Raw genomic sequence first — 18263 nt, 5'->3', positions numbered from 1 at the left:
ACCTCTCTGAGTCATTCGCCTCTGCCCATGGCACAAGCTGAGCGGCCACACAAACTGCTCACCTATGGAACCTCACTAAGGCTATGGGCAGGTAAGAAGCAAAGAAAAACTCTTAGGCTGTGGCTGATTAACCCAAATCCAACACTTGTGAGGCAACCAAGGGCCTACTGCTCTCACCACAGCTCTTTCACTGCCTTGTGTCTTTCTCCAGCCTTCTCAGAAGCACAGAACTTTAGAGGTTGGAAGGGACCTCCAGGGATCATCAGGTCCAACCTCCCTGCCAAGGCAGGATCCCCTAGGGTAGTTTGCACAGGGATGCAGCCAGGTGGGGTTGGAAAGTCCCCAGAGAAGGAGACTCAACTCTTGCTAAGCAATGTCCCCCTTTGCTAGCAAAACCACAAGTGCAGGCAGTGAGGATGGGGGAGCAAAGGTTTGCCTTGCTTCTATTTTCTCACAGCTGTGCCTGTGCCTCAAACCAGGGAGACTGATGACTTTAGGTCTTCTCCCAGCCACACACATCTGAGGGTTGTAGAACTTCCTCAAAACTTCTCCAGCTCTGTATTCAGCTCTGGCCTTCTTTTTAGCTCCCTCCTTTATGTTAAGCTAGTTTCTGTGATAAAGATGTCCCAAAGGGACCCATGGGGATAACTAACACCACACAAGAACCATCGACTCACAGCCAATCCAGCAGTGCAAAGGCACTGCACTTCCCTTTGCCCTTTCGAGCTCTACCTGCAGCAAATCAACTGAAAGCAGGAAACATTAGTAAAGAAGAACCTTCTTAGAATCATAGAATCAGCCAGGTTGGAAGAGACCTCCAAGATCATCCAGTCCAACCTATCACCCAGCCCTATCCAGTCAACCAGACCATGGCACTAAGTGCCTCAGCCAGGCTTTTCTTGAAGACCCCCAGGGACGGTGCCTCCACCACCTCCCTGGGCAGCCCATTCCAATGCCAATCACTCTCTCTGGGAAGAACTTCTTCCTAACACCCAGCCTAGACCTACCCTGGCACAACTTGAGACTGTGTCCCCTTGTTCTATTGCTGGTTGCCTGGGAGAAGAGGCCACCCCCCACCTGGCTACAATGCCCCTTCAGGTAGTTGTAGACAGTAATAAGATCCCCCCTGAGCCTCCTCTTCTCCAGGCTGCACACCCCCAGCTCCCTCAGCCTCTCCTCATAGGATTTGTGCTCCAGGCCCCTCACCAGCTTTGTTGCCCTTCTCTGGACATGTTCCAGCACCTCAACATCTTTCTTGAATTGAGGGGCCCAAAACTGGACACAGTACTCAAGGTGTGTCTTTAGACAAGAGATAAAGAAACACATGAGAAGCTTGGAAACAGATAGAAAGAGCCAGGGCAGCCCAGGAGCGTGGCAAGGCCCCCATCGCCTCTGCTGCGCTTCGCATCGCTGGGCACTGCTCGACTCTGAGTGGAAGAGCAGCAAAAAGAGGCCTGTGAGCTCTCAGCAAGCAGCTGAGAAAGGCTGATTTGAGGGGGTTTGACCAATTAAGGGGTGAAAAAAATACATCAAAATTAGTTTTTGTTTGAAGAGTGCAGGAAATGTGCTCTTTGAAAGGTAAAGTAAGTAAAGATAGAGCTGCACTTTGCAATGAGGCCTTAAAAGCCCTTACAAGTATTAATTAGATCTTGAAGCCTCTCCAGATAAGTAGTTTGAATATTTATACAGAGTGTCAATGGTTTAGAGAACTATAAAATGCACTGCATCCAGTTCAGCAGAGCCAGGGAGCTGCTGCAGAGAGCCCAGGGGAGGCTGCAGAGCTGCTGAGGGGCCTGGAGCAGCTCTGGGAGGAGCAAAGGCTGAGAGCCCTGGGGCTGAGAGCCTGCAGGAGAGCAGCCCCAGAGGGCAGCTGAGCAATGCTCAGCAAGAGCTGAAGAAGCTGTGGGGGGCAAGAGCCTGGGGCCAGGGACAGGCCAAGGGGCAGCAAGGGGCACAAAGTGTCAGGCAGGAGGTTGGCTGTGCAGAGGAGGAGCAAGTTGTTTGTTGTGAGGGTGCTGGAGGCCTGGAGCAGGCTGCCCAGAGAGGCTGTGGAGTGTCCTTGTGTGGAGAGCTTCCAACCCCCCTGGCACTGTGCTGCTGGGCAAGCTGCTGTGGGTGCCCTGCTGGAGCAGGGAGCTTGGACTGGGTGACCCCCAGAGGTCCCTTGCAGCCTCACCATGCTGGAACTCAGTGGAAATCACACACACACAGACACAGACAGACACACAGACAGCACACTGGCCTATGCCCACAGGTCAGTCAGGCCTAGCTTTGGGAGGGGAGCCCTGGACTGTTGCCACCTTTGGGTGCCACTGTAAAGAGAAAAATCTCTTCAGGCAGTCTCCATCTACCCCTGGGGAAAACAACATCAACTCCCAAAAGAAATCGCTCTGGAAACTTCTGATGCCAAGCACAAAGGCCAGCTGAAAGCAAACACAATAAAGGCCTTTGAAGAACATTTATGGTCAGAGTTACACCGAGGAGAGCTGAAATCTGGAGGTGATTTACTTTTCATTAAAGCTTTTGGGGTTTATTTGGAAGGTCTGAACAGTTTTCTCTGTCCTCTACAAAGCTTGCTGCTTCTTGATGAAGCTTCAGGGTTTTGTTCAGCATCTCTGAACCCTCTGGTAGGCAAATTACTGGGATTGACACCACCTTGTAATGATCTCCAGTGATTCACACCAACAGCCAAGTGGAAATGCAGTGGAGAGTTTAAAAGCCCTCAGGAACTCTGCCTTGGGTGTAGCTCTATCAGAACCAGTACTGGAGTGGAAGCCCTTCAGAATAAACCCACTGCTCAGATTGACCTTCTCAGAGGTAGAGCAAATGCTCTCCAGCATTCAGCCACACACAAAGCACCTGGTTTGCAGCACAGGGAGGTCATCTGCTTACCTGGAACATCAATTAATCTCTTATACACATTCAAGAAGGCTGCCTCGGCTTCTTTGCTTCGTTTCCCCAGCGCGTCGATCTGCAGGGGGCGAGAAGAAGGCTGTTAGGCTTGGCCCAGGACAGCTCCTTTGCACTGAGGAGCAGGTTCTGCACCATGAGGGGAGTGGTACACTGCAGCAGGCTGCCCAGGGAGGTGGCTGAGGCCCCATCCCTGGAGACTTTCAAGGTGAGGCTCAAGAGGGCTCTGGGATATCTGAGGATACCCCTGCTGACTGCAGCGGGGGGTGCACTGGCTGGGCTTTGGGAGGCCCTCCCAGCCCAGGGCATTCTGTATTGTGTGATCTTACACTGAGAGCTGGAGCAAGAAGTGGAGGCACTGCACACCAAACTAGCTAATGCACCAAGCCAGGGGGTGGCTGCACTGGGGCCAGTTCTCTGGGGTCTCTCTAATCAGTGACCTGGACAAGGAGACAGAGGCACACCCAGTAAACCTGCAGATGACATCGAGCTGGGATGTGCTCATTTGCTTGAAGGTAGGGAGGCTCTGCAGAGGGGTCTGGCCAGGCTGGATCCTCAGGCTAACAACAGTGAGATGAGCTTCAACAAGGCCAAGTGCTGGGTCCTGCCCTTGGGTCACAACAACCCCACGGAGGCTCCAGGCTGAGGGCAGAGGGGCTGGAAACTGTCCCATGGAAAAGGAGCTAGGGGTGCTGGTTGGCAGCAGCTGAATATGAGCCAGGCTGTGCCCAGCTGGCCAAGAAGGGCACCAGCAGCCTGGCCTGGGTCAGCAATGGTGTGGCCAGCAGGAGCAGGGCAGAGATTGTGCCCCTGTGCTGGGCACTGGGGAGGCCACAGCTCAAATCTTGTGTTAAATTTTGGGCTGCTCACTGCAAGAAGGATACTGAGGAGCTGGAGCAGACCCAGAGAAGGGCAAAAATGCTGAGGAAGGGTCTGGAGGAGGGAGCAGCTGAGGGACCTGGGGGTGTTTAGCCAGGAGAGGAGGAGGCTGAGGGAAGCACTCCTCCAGCACATACTAAGATGCAGTGCAAGAGAGCTGCTGCCTGCTCTGTCACACATACATTGACCCATCACATCCCTACCAGAGGTTGAAGGGGCATCCGTGGGGCACCCTGTGGTACTCAGAATGAGCAACTCTGAATCTTCTCTACAAAAATCAGTTTTCAGGCAAAGCTCAGGCCCAGACCTAGAGAGTCTGCAGTGGCTGAGCACTCGGAGCGCCGCCAGGCTCCAACTGCCTTCGCCTTCTCTTCAGCAGCACACACCAGAGCAACCAAGACACTGCCTGATGCTACCCCTCACGACCTCTTCTCTTCCCCTACACCTCTAATTTCACCTAAGCTTTCACTTTACAAGCAAGGGCAGTGTTATGGCTCTGAGAAGAAACCATTTATTCCACAGCACCATTTCTTTTTGGTAATAGCTATTTTCTGACTTTACCAACAGAGGATTTACAGTTACCAAACATTGCCAAGCCCAAAGTGGCCCAAGAGCCAGTCACAGAATGGGGTGGGTTGGAAGGGACCTGAAAGAGCATCCAGTTCCAACCCCCTGCCATGGGCAGGGACACCTCCCACCAGCACAGACTGCTCAAGGCCTCGTTCAGCCTGGCCTTGAACACCTCCAGGGAGGCAGCAGCCAGGACCTCTCTGGGCCATCTGTGCCAGTGTCTCCCCATCCTCACTGTCAAGAACTCCTTCCTGAACTCCAGACTAAATCTGGAGCTGAAATCAATCCACTGAGTGAATCCTCTAAAGCAGAGAGAAAGGGAAGCAGGAAATCCTGACACCACTGCACCACAGCTTCCCCAGATCAAGAAACCAACACCAGGTGGCCAACACTGCATCAGGCTCTGCTGCCACCCAATGAGACCTGGGCAGGCTGAGAACCTCATGAAGATCAAGAAGGACAAGTGCAGGGTCCTGCACCTGGGGAGGAATAACAGCAGGGTCCAGGACAGCTTATGGGACGCCCTGCTGGACAGCAGCTTCATGGAGTGCTGCTGGGCAGCAAGTTCTGCATGGGCCAGCAATGTGCCCTTGTGGCCATGAGAGCCAATGGCATCCTGGGGGCCATCAGGCAGAGTGTGTCCAGCAGGGCTAGGGAGATTCTTCTCCCCCTCTGCTCTGCCTGCTGAGACCACACCTGCAATACTGCATCCAGTTCTGGGCTCCCCAGTTTAAGAGAGACAGAGACCTGCTGGAGAGAGTCCGAGGGAGAGCCACAAGGATGACTGGGGGAGTTGAGCATCTCCCTATGGAGAGAGACTGAGAGCCCTGGGGCTGTTTGGTCTGGAGAAGAAAAAGCTGGGAGGGGATCTGATCAATGTGTACAAATATCTGAGGGGTGGGGGGCAAGTGGAGGGAGAGGGCCAAGCTCTTTTCAGTGGTGCAGAGTAATAAGACACAGAACAATGAATACAAACTTGAGGAGAAACTTCTTTCCAGTGAGGGTGACAGAGCCCTGAAGCAGGCTGCCCAGGGGGACTGGGGAGTCTCCTACTCTGGAGACTTTCCAAACCCACCTGGATGCACCCTTGTGGACTACCTTGGGTGATCCTGCTTTTGGCAGGGGGGGTTGGACTGAATGATCTTGGAGGGCTCTTCCAGCCTGGTTGATTCTGTGATTCTATGACTCGATGATCTCTGGAGGTCCCTTCCAACCTCTCACATTCTGTGATTCTGTGAAGAAAGGCTCTGAAGAGGCAGAGCCCCCAAGGCCTGCTCTCAGCTGGCCAAGCAGCTCATATTCAAGGCCACTGCCAGGTGCGTACATCGCTATGGACTAAAAGATGTCCTTCAGCTCTTATTGATCTGGCAGCTAAGGCAGGAGCAAGGGCCAGAGCTTCTCTACCTGTGTTTCAGGGAAGTACCCAATGTTTTCTTCCAGAGCAGACAGGCTGGTGGGGTCAGAAGCTGGGCTGCAGGGTGGCTGCGGAGCTGGCAGAGCCTTGGCGCAGGAAGCAGAGGGTACCAGGGAGAGGAGGCATGCAGGGAGGAGAGGTAAGCAGGAGGGTGCTGGGGGTCAGGTTTGGTGCCACTTCTGTTGACACTGAACAAAAATAACTCTCTGAAGGGATGGATTTTCATTGGGGGAGACCAAAAAAATCCTACAATGTAGTTGATTAAAATAATGGAGGGAGTCAGCTGCAGAGTGCACGGGAGGCAGCCTGGCAGCCGCACGTGATGCCATAGCTTAGTCTGGTGGCTGGGAAGTGACTTGTCCAGATCAGGACAGGCAGGATTAAGGCCAGAGAACCACAGGACAACTGTAGAAATGACAGGGAAGCACAATGCACCATAGACAGGCCAAGAAAAGGCACATGGGGACGGGTCAAGGAGCAGAATAAGGACAAGGAAAGCATCTCCAGAACATCTGACAGCACTCGAGAGATACGGGGAGAGGTTGTAAAGAGAGAAGTTATTGCAGCACAAGGCAAGATTGTATTCAGAGAAAAGTTTAAATCCCCCTAAATCTGCATTAATTTATGTCCAGTTCTGGTGCCCCAGCACAAGAAGGACATGGAACTACTGGAGCAGCTTCAGAGGAGACCACCAAGATGGTCGGTGGGCTGGAAAACCTCCCCTGTGGGGACAGGCTGGGAGAGCTTTTTGGGCTGTGCAGACTGCAGAAGAGAAGGCTCCAGGGAGACCTTAGAGCAGCCTTCCTGAACCTGAAGGGGCTCTAGGAGAGCTGGGGAGGGACTTTGGACAAGATTTGGGAGTGACAGGATGAGGGACAATGGCTTTGAGCTGGGAGAGGGGAGGGTGAGAGTGGAGAGGAGAAGGAAATTCTTCACAGTGGGCAGACACTGGCACAGGCTGCCCAGGAGGCTGTGGCTGCCCCTGCCTGGAGGTGTTCAAGGCCAGGCTGGCTGAAGCCTTGAGCAAGCTGTGCTGGTGGGAGGTGTCCCTGCCCGTGGCAGGGGAGGTGGACTTGGATGCTCTTTAAGGTCCCTTCCATCCAACCCCACTCTATGTAGCCTTGTGGAAGTGCAGCGAAACTGCAACTGGAGCTATTTGCAACTCGACAGCTAAAACAGAAAGGTACTGGAAGGTTGCTAACAAGCAGAGGCCAAAATGAGGGAGGAGGTGGAGAGCAGCTGTAAGTTGTGTCCAGGTCTGCGTTTTGGACGTCCCCGAGGCAGGCTCCGGAGGGGCACTGGGCTCTGAGGGGGCTGCGACGTGCGGCAGAGCGAGGGATGGATGGCAGCGAGCAGCCCATGTACTAATCTGAGCCGAAGCCATCCCAGATGGACGAAGCTCATTAGGGAAGGAGAACATCAGTAATTTGGTTGGAACATTTTCACACAAAGCCTGTTTGAAATCAGGCCGTGGCACGGAGCGCCGACGGCAGGGAGGCAGCGGGGAGCGCCAGCCGCGTCCCAGCGCCGCTTGCGGAGGGGCGAGGGCGGAGGGCGCAGGCGGCAGGGAGGCTCCTGCAGCCCAGACACTCCGTGGCTGCACCGAGCCGGGCTCCGAAGGCCACAGCACACCATATGGCAGGCTTCTGGACTTCGGCGTTCCCGCACAGGCTTTGCTCTCGCTGCCGCTCAGCAGAGTGTAGCCAAATTTAAATGACTATTATTAAATACAATTAGCATTACAGGGCTGATTCCGCACTGCAGCCTGCGAAATCAATTTGCCCCTCGTACCAAACCCAAAGCGTTTTAAAGGCTCCCATTTCACTGCAGTAACAGGAGCGAGCTGTTTGCCCATTGCTGCTTGCTCACATGGTAATAAAGGGCATTGGCACTTCTCTTTTCCCCAGGGACAGCCAAAGGTGTGGCTGCTCCACCCCTAACAGCTCACACTCAAACACCCAACACAACTGCAGCAGCTCAGCTGAGCACCCCGACAGAAAACACCATCAGAATCATCGAATAGACCAGGCTGGAAGAGAGCTCCAGGATCACCCAGCCCAACCCAGCACCCAGCCCTGCCCAGCCAACCAGACCATGGCACTCAGTGCTCCAGCCACAGCCACTCCACCACCTCCCTGGGCAGCCCATTCCAGTGCCAATCACTCTCTCTGGCAAGAACCTCAGCTGAGCACCCCAACATCTTTTGACAGGACAAGGGGCAGCAAAGGGCACAAAGGGGAGCCCAGGAGGTTGGAGAGGAGGAGCAAGTTGTTTGTTGTGAGGGTGCTGGAGGCCTGGAGCAGGCTGCCCAGAGAGGCTGTGGAGTGTCCTTGTGTGGAGAGCTTCCAACCCCCCTGGCACTGTGCTGCTGGGCAAGCTGCTGTGGGTGCCCTGCTGGAGCAAGGAGCCTGGACTGGATGATCTCCAGGGGTCCCTTCCAGCCCTCCCAGTGCTGGGACTCAGTGGCTCTGTGAACATCTTCCAAGCAGATCACAAACTTCCTGACAGAAGCAGTTTGTAAATCACAGAAACTTTCACACTTTCCCTGCCTCCTCCCTGCCAAATTCAGGACCAGGATTCCAAACAAGCCCAGCAGGAAGAAAGATTTCTTTAATATTTAGAACGAATCCATCTGTCCAGATTAAGGTTCCATTAAAAATGAGCACTGCAACTATTTTAGATCCCCCAAATAAAACATAGATGAAGCCCTGCGATGACTAACTGGAACGAAAAGCCCCACACCAATTCAGTATGCCAGCTTCCAGCTACAAAAGGAAAGAAGGAAACATGGAGATGAAAAAAGACATCCAAAATAGCAAGCCCGAAATGCAGCCCAGAAGCAGAGGGATGCACAGATTTGGAAGCTCACTAAAAAGTTTTCAAACCAAAGTAAAAGTGGTTCAGGTGCCACCGAGGAGGAGCTGCAGCCAGCTCGCGTTAGAGCAGCCCCAGTCTGTTACAAAACTCTTGCTGAACAGTTCTATTTGACTCTAACAAACTTCAGGGACCCTGAAAGAAGTCAGCTCACAATTACACCAGTGGAGTCTTGACACCAGCTTAGCTCCAAATCTTAATTTATCTAAAGCAGGCCCCATTATGTCTTCTCTGACTAGAAAGAAGCAACAGTGACCCCTGCATTCCCCACCACCCCCACAAGCATATGTTCACTTTTAAGTTTTGGCATCCTATTTGTCTTGATAATCCCCCTGGTGCTATCCTGAGATACCAGGAATGAGACACGAGGAATCCTCCCCTCCTCAGCACACCCTTCGGCTTTCAGACACCCCTGGAGCTCTGCAGAGGGAGCTGCAGCAAGGCACTGGGCTGGGAGCAGCCCTCCCTCTGCCCACCTCACTCTTCGTGAGGTGTTGCTCAGGGTCCCAGCCTCACAGTGGGGGCTGAGTGACACCCTGCTCCTCCATAAGCACCTCTCTTCAGCTTAACCATGAACATCTCCTTGGTCTCCTTCACTGGAGAGCTTCCAACCTCTCCTGGCCATCATGATCCTGGGCAAGCTGCTGTGGGTGCCCTGCTTTAGCAGGGAGGTTGGACTGGATGATCTCCAGAGGTCTCTTCCGTCCCCACCATGCTGGGACTCTCTCTGCTCCCCCTGTCCTGGTTGCTGGTTGCCCAGTACTGCTGGCACACTACCCCAGCAGCACGGACAGCCTAACATCTCCTGCATGGGGCTAAACTTACAAGACCAGCAAGGAGATCAGTGGCTTCATCTGCACTGGCAGGGAAGCAGCACAGCTCTGGTCCCTCTGGCAGGGAAGATGAATCTGGCTTTATCCGACGATCACCACTTCCCCTTGCAGCTCTGCCCAGTCAAGTGCAAAGAGATCAAAGCCAAAGCCGTGGTTTTGTTTTGGAATCTGTCACTCCTTAAGGAATTTCAGCATTAATTGGAGTCTGATGTCAGCTGCCCCACAAATCACCTGCGCTCCGTGCTGAGGTCTGCACAAGTGGGATGGATGCTCTCTGCGTGCTGCTGTACCTGGTACTGCCTCAGCAGCTGCAGCCAGGAGGCTGCACCAGGGTGTTTCTGAGCACCACGATGAAGCCAGAAGATAAAGCTCTGCACACGAAGCTGGGACTGAAGGTGCTGCTGTGCTCTGCACTGACACTGGAGTACTCTGACCTTACAGGCACCAGCACAGGAGCACAGCCAGGGACCAGCACACAGCCGCGATGTGCTGCTGCTGACAGGGCAGCGTGGATCACTCAGCACTGCTGGGGCTTTCCTTTCACTTTTAGACAGCTCAGCATCCCAAAGACAACTTCTCAGAGAAGGAATCACAGAATGCCAGCACGGTGAGGTTGCAAGGGAGCTCTGCAGGTCATCCAGTCCAGCCCCACTCCTACAGCAGGGCACCCACAGCAGCTTGCCCAGCAGCACAGTGCCAGGGGAGTTGGAAGCTCTCCACACAAGGACACTCCACAGCCTCTCTGGGCAGCCTGCCCCAGGCCTCCAGCATTCTCACACCGAAGTGGAAGAAGCTTGACTCAGGTTAGACTCTGGTAGATAAATTCTTCCCCATGAGGGTGGTGAGGCACTGAGTGGGGTTACCCAGTGAAGCTGTGCAAGCTCCAGTCCTCAAAGTGTTTTAAGACCAGGCTGGATGAGGCTTTAAGCAGCTGGGTCTAGTGGGAGGTGTCCTTGCCCATGGCAAAGGGTTTTGGAAACAGATGGTCTTTGGGGTCCCTAATTCTGTGAGTCCTGTGAAAAGCATTTTCCATCTTTAATTCCTTTTACCTCCTTGGTTGTTTAATCTTTGCTGCAACTGGTAGGACTTCGGATGGAGGATGAAGCAGCACTATGTCCCGTGCAGCTGCCTAAAGCACACAGGGTCCATCTCAGCTGTGCTATAAATCCTCTGACAGGAATCAGGACTTCCCAAGGATATGATCTGAAGCTGTCTGGAGCAGCTGCCTGGGTGCAGGGCACAGGTAGGCTACCAGAAGGCAGCTTGGGAAGAGCACATCTGGCTCACCACCTCCTGATTTAACCTGAAGTTGAGAGCTTGAATTAAGACTCAACCCTCAACTCTTCCGTTCTGAAACTGCTGCAGCCTTGAACCCTTCAAAGCTTCTCTTCCTTTCATGCCCAGAGAAATCCTGATTTTGCCAGACAAACAATGCTGCCATCCCCTGAGGAAGGCTCAGCTCCCTGCATCTCACAGGACAGCTTCTGGTTGCCTTTCCACTCTTTGATCTTCCTCCCAGCGAAGCAGCCCAGCCCACCCTGTGCCTGAAGATCCTGATGGCAGCAGGGCAGCTTTGTTTCCCTGCCTGCTGCTGTTTGCCACCCTGCCTTCAGCTACCTGCCCTGGTGGCTCTGCTCTGGCTGCTGAACCTCTCCCAGATGTGCTGATAACCCCTCTGTGTCCCTCCTCACACCTCTCTGCCTTTCCAAGCTCTCAGCTCCTGCTCTCTCAGCTCCCAGTCCATCCTTGGGCAGGGACTGAAGGGAGCAGCTCAGCTCTCTCATGCTGCTTCGGGCCACAGGCTCCTGCTTCCCCCCACCAGATCTACAGCCCCTGCAGCCTGGCATGGCTCAGCTCAGCCACTCCAAGACAATCTAAGCAACAGAGGAGAGCAAACTTCTGTTCCCTCCTGCCTGCACGCTGACTCACCCTAAATGTTTGCCAGGCTCAGCACCAGGGAGGAGGTGAGCACCCAGCACTGGCCAGCATCACTCTGATACTGGCATGGGCTGGGCATGGCACCAAAGCACAGTGACAAGACAGGGGGGGCAAAAGGAGGGTCAAAGTGCCAAATGCCATCACAATTACCCCTGTAAATACCACCCTAGCACTGGTGAGGCCACACCTCCAATACTACTTCAGGCTACCCACTCCAAGAAGGACACTGCAAGGCTGGAGCAGGTCCAGAGAAGGGCAGTGAAGCTGGGGAAGAGTCTGGGGAACAGGGCTGGGGAGGAGCAGCTGAGGGAGCTGGAGAAAAGGAGACTGATGGGAGACCTCACTGGTCTCTGCAACTGCATGAAAGGAGGCTGGAGCCAGGTGGGGTCCAGCCTCTCCTGCCAGGTTAACAGGATGAGAGGGAATGGCCTCAAGGTGCAGCTGGGGAGGCTCAGGATGGGCATTAGGAAAAACTGCTTCACTCAAAAGGTCATCATGCACTGGCCCAGGCTGCCCAGGGAGGTGGTGGAGTCCCCAGCCCTGGAGGGGTTTAAAAGCTGTTTGGATGAGGAGCTCAGGGCCATGGTGTAAGAGCTGTGTGCAGGGAGGGGCTGGGCTATGGCTGGACTGGATGATCTTAAAATCTCTTCCAAGCAGAGAGTTGTGACTCTGCAGCTTCCTTCCCTAGCTGCTGTGGGAGGAGGACAGTGCTGCCCTTGCTCAGGCTCTCAGTGCACAGCACACATCTGCCCCCAGTTCCTGCAGACTGTGGCATTGCTCATGTTTAACAACTTGGCCCTGGAAATAAGTTCTTTGCTCCTTGGAAGCTCAGAGCTGTCCATGACACATAAAGGATACCCCTGGACAACCAAGGTAACTCCAGCATCCCTGATCCCTGAGACATGATTTAAGCCCTCCCAGCGTTTTCAGGTGTCACAGGTAGTAACTCCAGCAGGCCTGGCTCCAGAGGAGTCTGGACCCATAGGAAGGCAGCAGGAATGCTGCAGAAATGCTGCTGACTGGCAAGGTCTGGCTCTGGTGAGCAATCAGTGGAGTGGCTGCTAGTGATCAGTCCCAGCTGAGCCTCTGAAGGGTGTGAGAACTCTGTGAAGCCACCCTTGGGGCTGGATAATGAGCACACAAATAATCATTTACCCTTCTCATTCTGCACCTTGCTTCCTGGCCTCTGTCCCTGGTCAGCAGTGGTCAGTCATGACTTTTCCTAACTCACACAGGTAACACACCCTGCAAGAAGAAAAGCTGACCTGCTCCGGGGGGGCATTCGTTCTTCCCCCCAGAAGTGAAAGAACATCTCTCTGGAGAGCAGATCAGCAAATTGCTTGCCCTGCCACTAGGCAGGGAGGTGTCAGAGCTTGCTGTGCTCGAGCAAGAGCACAAGGCAGGATGGAGAACATCTGCAGCCAGCCCAGCCACGCTTGGAGTGGCAAAGTGGAGCAGGAGAAGGACAGGGAGCAGTGCTCCTGCTGGGGCTGAGCAGTCAGTGCTGTTCCACACCACCTCCAGCTTCCCGGCAGGAGAAGCAGCACAGTGAGGTGAGTGGGAGCTGTCACCTGCCCCTCCTCCTGCCTCTGTGACCCAGAACCCAGCAGTGCTTTGCTCCCTTATGGATGATCCAAACTTCTCTTTCTGTATCTCATAGATCAGGGAAACGTTTAGCTTGAGAGGGACCTCTGAAACCATCAGATCCAGTTTTTAGCCCAGCACTGCCAGGGCAGCACTGACCCCTGGCCCTCAGCACCACACCTCCATGGCTTTGAAGTCCCTCTAGGGAAGGGGACTGCACTGCTGCCCTGGGCAGCCTGTGCCAGGGGCTGACAGCCCTCAGTGGGAAGAAATTGTTCGTGGCCAACTTAAAGATCCTCTGGGGCAACTTGAGGCCATTTACTCTTGTCCTGTCCCTTGTTCCTTGGGAAAAGAGATCAGTCCCCACCTGGCTCCAACTTCCTTTCAGGGAGGTGTAGAGAGCCAAGAGGTCTCCCCTCAGCCTCCTCTTCTCCATGCTGAACAAGCCCAGATTTTAAAATGAGGGCTGAAGAATCCTCCAAGGATGAGCTCAGTCACTACCTTTCTGCAAACCTCTCCTGCACAGGAATACCAAACCCTAACCTTTTGCTAACACTTTACTACCTTGCATCTCTGTTGCAACAGAACCAGGCCAGACACAGGCTTGCAGAGTGCCCCACAGGAACTCTACTAAGCAGAGCCACGACTGTGGCTTTGGAGAAGAAGATGCCATGCTCTGCACAGCTCTCCCATCCCTCTTCCTTCCAGCACACTTCAAGCTCTCTTCTTTTTCTTGAAGAGGATGAGAAGCTCCTCCTGACACTGTGAACTGGAGCAGAGCTGCCTGTCTCCATCTCACAGAAATCCCTTCCCACCACTGTGAGCATTTCACCCCAACGCGTGGCAGCGGCACAGCAGCCTTAATATAGCTGAACCCACCAGCTGCCAGCAGGCACTCAGCACTCTGTCAGTTACATAAAAGTAAGAGGATTTGGGCTGAGCCTCCCCAGAGTTACCCTAGGAGTAGCTGCTGCCTCACTGCAACTTGCCTGCACACTGCATGGGCTTCTGTGCAGAAGGCCTTGGGGGTGCTGGACAGGAGCTGGCACTCAGTGCCACACCAGAGGTACAGGATGTGGTCCAGAGGGGCCAGGATAAGGTCAAGAACCTCCTGTAGTTCAGAAAGGCCAAGGGCAAAGTCCTGCACACAGGTCAAGGCAACACCCAGTAGCTGTCCAGACTGGGGATGAAGGCCTGAAGAGTAGGGGTGCACTTGAGGGTGCTGGAGGCTGCAAAGGTGAGCACTGAGTCCTGCCAGCCCAGCCCCAGCCTGTCCTGGGCTGAGCCCCAGCAGCGTGGGGCAGGGAGGGGATTCTGCCCCTCTGCTGTGCTCTGCTCAGAGCCTCCTGCAGTGCTGGGGCAGCTCTGGAGTGCTCAGCACAGCACAGACAGGGACCTGCTGCAGCAGGGCCAGAGGAGGCCACAGCAGTGCTGGCAGGGCTGGAAGGGCTCTGCTGTGAGCCAGGCTGGCACAGTTGGGGGTGTTCAGCCTGCAGAGGAGAAGGCTGCAGGAGACCTTCTGGTGGCCTTGCAGGGCTGGGAGGGGAGAGCAGAGAGCTGGGGACAGTCTGGAGCAAAGCCTGTTGTGCCAGGCCAAGAGGGGATGGTTTGGACTGAAAGAGGGAGATTGAGAGTGGAGAGAAGGGAGAAATGTTTGCCCCTGAGGGTGGGGAGAGCCTGGCCCAGGCTGCCCCACAGAGGTGGGAGCTGCCCCATGGCTGGCAGCAGTGCAGGTTATTTGGGGCTGGGAGCAACCTGCTCTGCTTGCAGATATCCCAGCTGACTGCATGGGTTGGACTGGATGGCCTTGAAAGGTCCCTTCCCACCAAAGCCATTCCCTAACTCTGTGAGATGAACTTGCAAGAGCTTCAGAAAGCTGCACAGAGCCTTGCCTGCTTCTCATGCTCTGTGTTAGGGTTAGGACCTTGCCTGTTATCCCAGCAGCTGAGCTCTGTCATGGAATGGTTTAGGCTGGAAGGGACCTCAAAGCTCAGCCACAGGCAAGACACCTCCCACTAGAACAGGTCACTCAAGGCCTCATCCAACCTGGTGCTGAACACATCCAGGGAGGTTGTGGAGCACAGAAGCACCCAACGTGATCAAAGATCACGTTGGGTGCTTCTGTGCTCCACAACCTCCCTGGGAAACCTGTGCCAGTGTCTCACCACCCTCAACCTGTGCCAGTCTCTCACCATCCTCCCTGCAAACAACTTCTTCCTAACATCCAGTTTCAATCTCCCCTCTGCCAGTTCAAACCCATTCCTCCTCCTCCTCTCATTACAAGACCTTGTCAATAGTCCCTGCCCAGCCCTCCTGAAGCCCCCTTCAGATACCATCCCAGTAAGGAGGGAGAGGTGTGTGTGGGCAGGTGAGGTGAGCAGGGAGGTGACTGTCCCCTTGTCCTAGGCTTGGGTGAGGCTACACCTTGAGTGTTGTGTTCAGTTTTGGGCACCACAACAGAAGAGAGATGTGGAGGTGCTTGAGTGGGTTCAGAGGAGGGCAAGGAAGCTGTGAAGGGCCTGGAGAATAAATGTGATGAGGAGTGACTGAGGGAGCTGGGGATGGGTAGTGTGAAACAGAGCAGGCTGAGGGCAGAGCTCACTGCTGCCTGCAGCTACCTGAAGGGACATTGTGCAGAGGCTGCTGCTGGGCTCTGCTCACAGGGAACTGCAGACAGAACAAGGGGGAATGGCCTCAAGCTGAGCCTGGGGAGGTTCACACAGGACATTAGGGAAAAGTTTTTCCTGGAGAGAGTGGTCAGGGAGTGGAATGAGCTGCCCAGGGAGGTGGTGGAGTGACCCAGCCTGGCTGTGTTCCAGGGTGGTTTGGCTGTGGTGCTTGGGGCTGTGGTTTAAGGTGACTCTTGTAGAGCAGGGTTCTGGGCTGGGCTTGGTGCTCCTGAGGGGCTGTGCCAGCCTGCATGGGGCTGTGATTGTGTGATGGGCCAGGCTCTGACTGCTTCTCCAGCTGTGCCCCTTGGTCTGGAGCTGTCTCCTCGCTCAGGATGTTTGCAGTGCTGGCAGCAGACATGCTGCAGGTCCCCCGGGGAGAGCACATCTGCCCGCGAGGTGCTGCTGTAACTTAAATCACCTTGCTGAGGAAAGATTTGTTACAACTGCAATCAGGGCAGCCAGAAAGAAAGCAATAACCATTACACACTTGTGTCAACAGAGAAGGGAGAGGGCTGCTCAGCCCAGGCACCCCAGCAGCATGTGCAGCACCTCTCCTGTCCCTGCCGGTGTCGCAACAGGGCATGGAGAGGTGGCACCAAGCCCTGCCAAGCTCCTGTCCCACCAGGAAATTCCTCCCCACACACACACCTGTGGAGTGGATGCTGAAAGCAAACCAGCACTGCTCAGTGCCAGACTTGGCCTCAAGTTGCACCAAGGGAAATATGGAGACACAGAAACCAGGAAACCTCTGGTGCTGCCAGCATAAGAGGGATGAAGAACTGCTGGAGAGGGTCCAGAGGAAGCCATGAAGATGATCAGAGGGCTGGAGAGCCTCCCTTGTGGGGACAGGAGGAAAGAGCTGGGGCTGTTAAGCCTGGAGAAGAGAAAGGTCTGGGGACACCTCAGATCAGCCTCCCAGTGCCTAAGTGGGCTACAAGAAAGATAGAATCATAGAATCAAGCAGGCTGGAAGAGAGCTCCAAGCTCAGCCAGCCCAACCTAGCACCCAGCCCTGCCCAACCAACCAGACCATGGCACTAAGTGCCCCAGCCAAGATTGGCTGCAACACCTCCAGCCACACAGACTCCACCACCTCCCTGGGCAGCCCATTTCAATGCCAATCATTCTCTCTGACAGCAACTTCCTCCTCACATCCAGCCCAGACCTGCCCTGGCACAGCTCCAGGCTGTGTCCCCTTCTTCTGTCCCTGGCTGCCTGGCAGCAGAGCCCAACCCCACCTGGCTACAGCCTTCCTGCAGGCAGCTGCAGGCAGCAATGAGCTCTGCCCTGAGCCTCCTCTGCTGCAGGCTGCACCCCCCCAGCTCCCTCAGCCTCTCCTCACAGGGCTGTGCTCCAGGCCCCTCCCCAGCCTTGCCCTTCTCTCAACACCTTCCAGCACCTCAACAGCTCTCTTGAATTGAGGGGCCCAGAACTGGATGTGACACAACTTCCAAGGGTCTGTAGTGCCAGGACGAGGGATAATGGCTTTGAGCTGGGAGAGGGGAGACTGAGACTGGAGGTGAGAAAGAAATTCCTGAGGTGAGGGTGGTGAGACACTGGCACAAGGTTGCCCAGGGAGGTTGTGGAGCACAGAATCACCCAATGTGATCAAAGATTGGAGCTTCTTTGCAGTGAGGGTGGTGAGACACTGGCACAGGTTGAGAGTGGTGAGACACTGGCACAAGGTTGCCCAGGGAGGTTGATCAAAGATCACATTGGGTGATGCTGTGCTCCACAACCTCCCTGGAAGCATTCAAGACCAGGCTGGATGAGACGCTGAGCAACCTGTTCTACTGAGAGGTGTCCCTGCCTTACAGTCCCTTCCAAGACAAGCCCTTCTGTGATTCCCTGCTTTCCTGGGCCCTGCCTAGCAATCCAGCAGAGCTGTGGCTGCAGCAGGAGGGCTGTGGGCTGCAGGGCTTGATGGATGCTGCTGACTTCCCCAGCGCAGGGCAATTTGTCCAGCCCTCGCCACACCGTTGTTTGCAGCGCTCCTGCGACGTCTCAGGCATTCATTTCTGACCACAAAATTACATTTCTCCAACAGAAAGCAGCTCAGGGTCTTTAAGAGGTTAACTTCTGGAGTGCTTGGCTGCTCTCCAGCCTCTGTCCTACCAGGGGCGCTAAGGCAGGAGCGCACGGCGGCAGCCGGCTAGCCGTGATTAATAGAGTGCTGAATGCGCTGCTTTCCACATCCCCACACTTCTCATTCCCCTGCTTCCATAGATCATGGACTTATCCTCAAAATATCTGACTGAAATTGAATTTGGCTTCTCCCTCAACCGTTCATTTCCTATGTTATGCAAGGTTATATCCTTTTCTGCATGAGCAGAACCAAACCAGCTGCAGCTTTGGAGGAGAAAATGTGTTTTCAATTACGAAGCTGGCCTGAATATTGAACCACAGCTCTGCTGCTGCTCTAATTGAGCCATCATGGAGTGAACCTACAGGAAAGAAACTCTATTAATTAGGTTTGTAAACTTAACGTTAAGGAAATTTAAGGGGGAGATTTGTGGGGGGGTGGAGAGGGAGGGCTGAAAGAAAAGAAGGTGCCTATCAGTAGTGCTTCAAAAGGCAGGGCTGAAGTTGT

General features: G+C 54.5%; 1 protein-coding gene across 9 annotated transcripts in view; it reads right to left on the bottom strand.

Annotated features, from left to right (window-relative positions):
* The window catches only part of CUX1 (cut like homeobox 1), a 426690-nt gene that overhangs the window by 246847 nt on the left and 161580 nt on the right, over positions 1 to 18263 (bottom strand). For all 9 annotated transcript variants that reach the window (XM_064166481.1, XM_064166473.1, XM_064166478.1 and 6 more), the window contains exon 4: positions 2893 to 2971. In XM_064166481.1, coding sequence (XP_064022551.1) covers positions 2893 to 2971 — 79 coding nt within the window. The remainder of the gene's footprint in view (positions 1 to 2892; positions 2972 to 18263) is intronic.

Source organism: Pogoniulus pusillus, chromosome 27 (genome assembly GCF_015220805.1).
Source record: "Pogoniulus pusillus isolate bPogPus1 chromosome 27, bPogPus1.pri, whole genome shotgun sequence".
Lineage (NCBI taxonomy): Eukaryota > Metazoa > Chordata > Aves > Piciformes > Lybiidae > Pogoniulus > Pogoniulus pusillus.
This window is presented reverse-complemented; position numbering and strand designations above follow the sequence as displayed.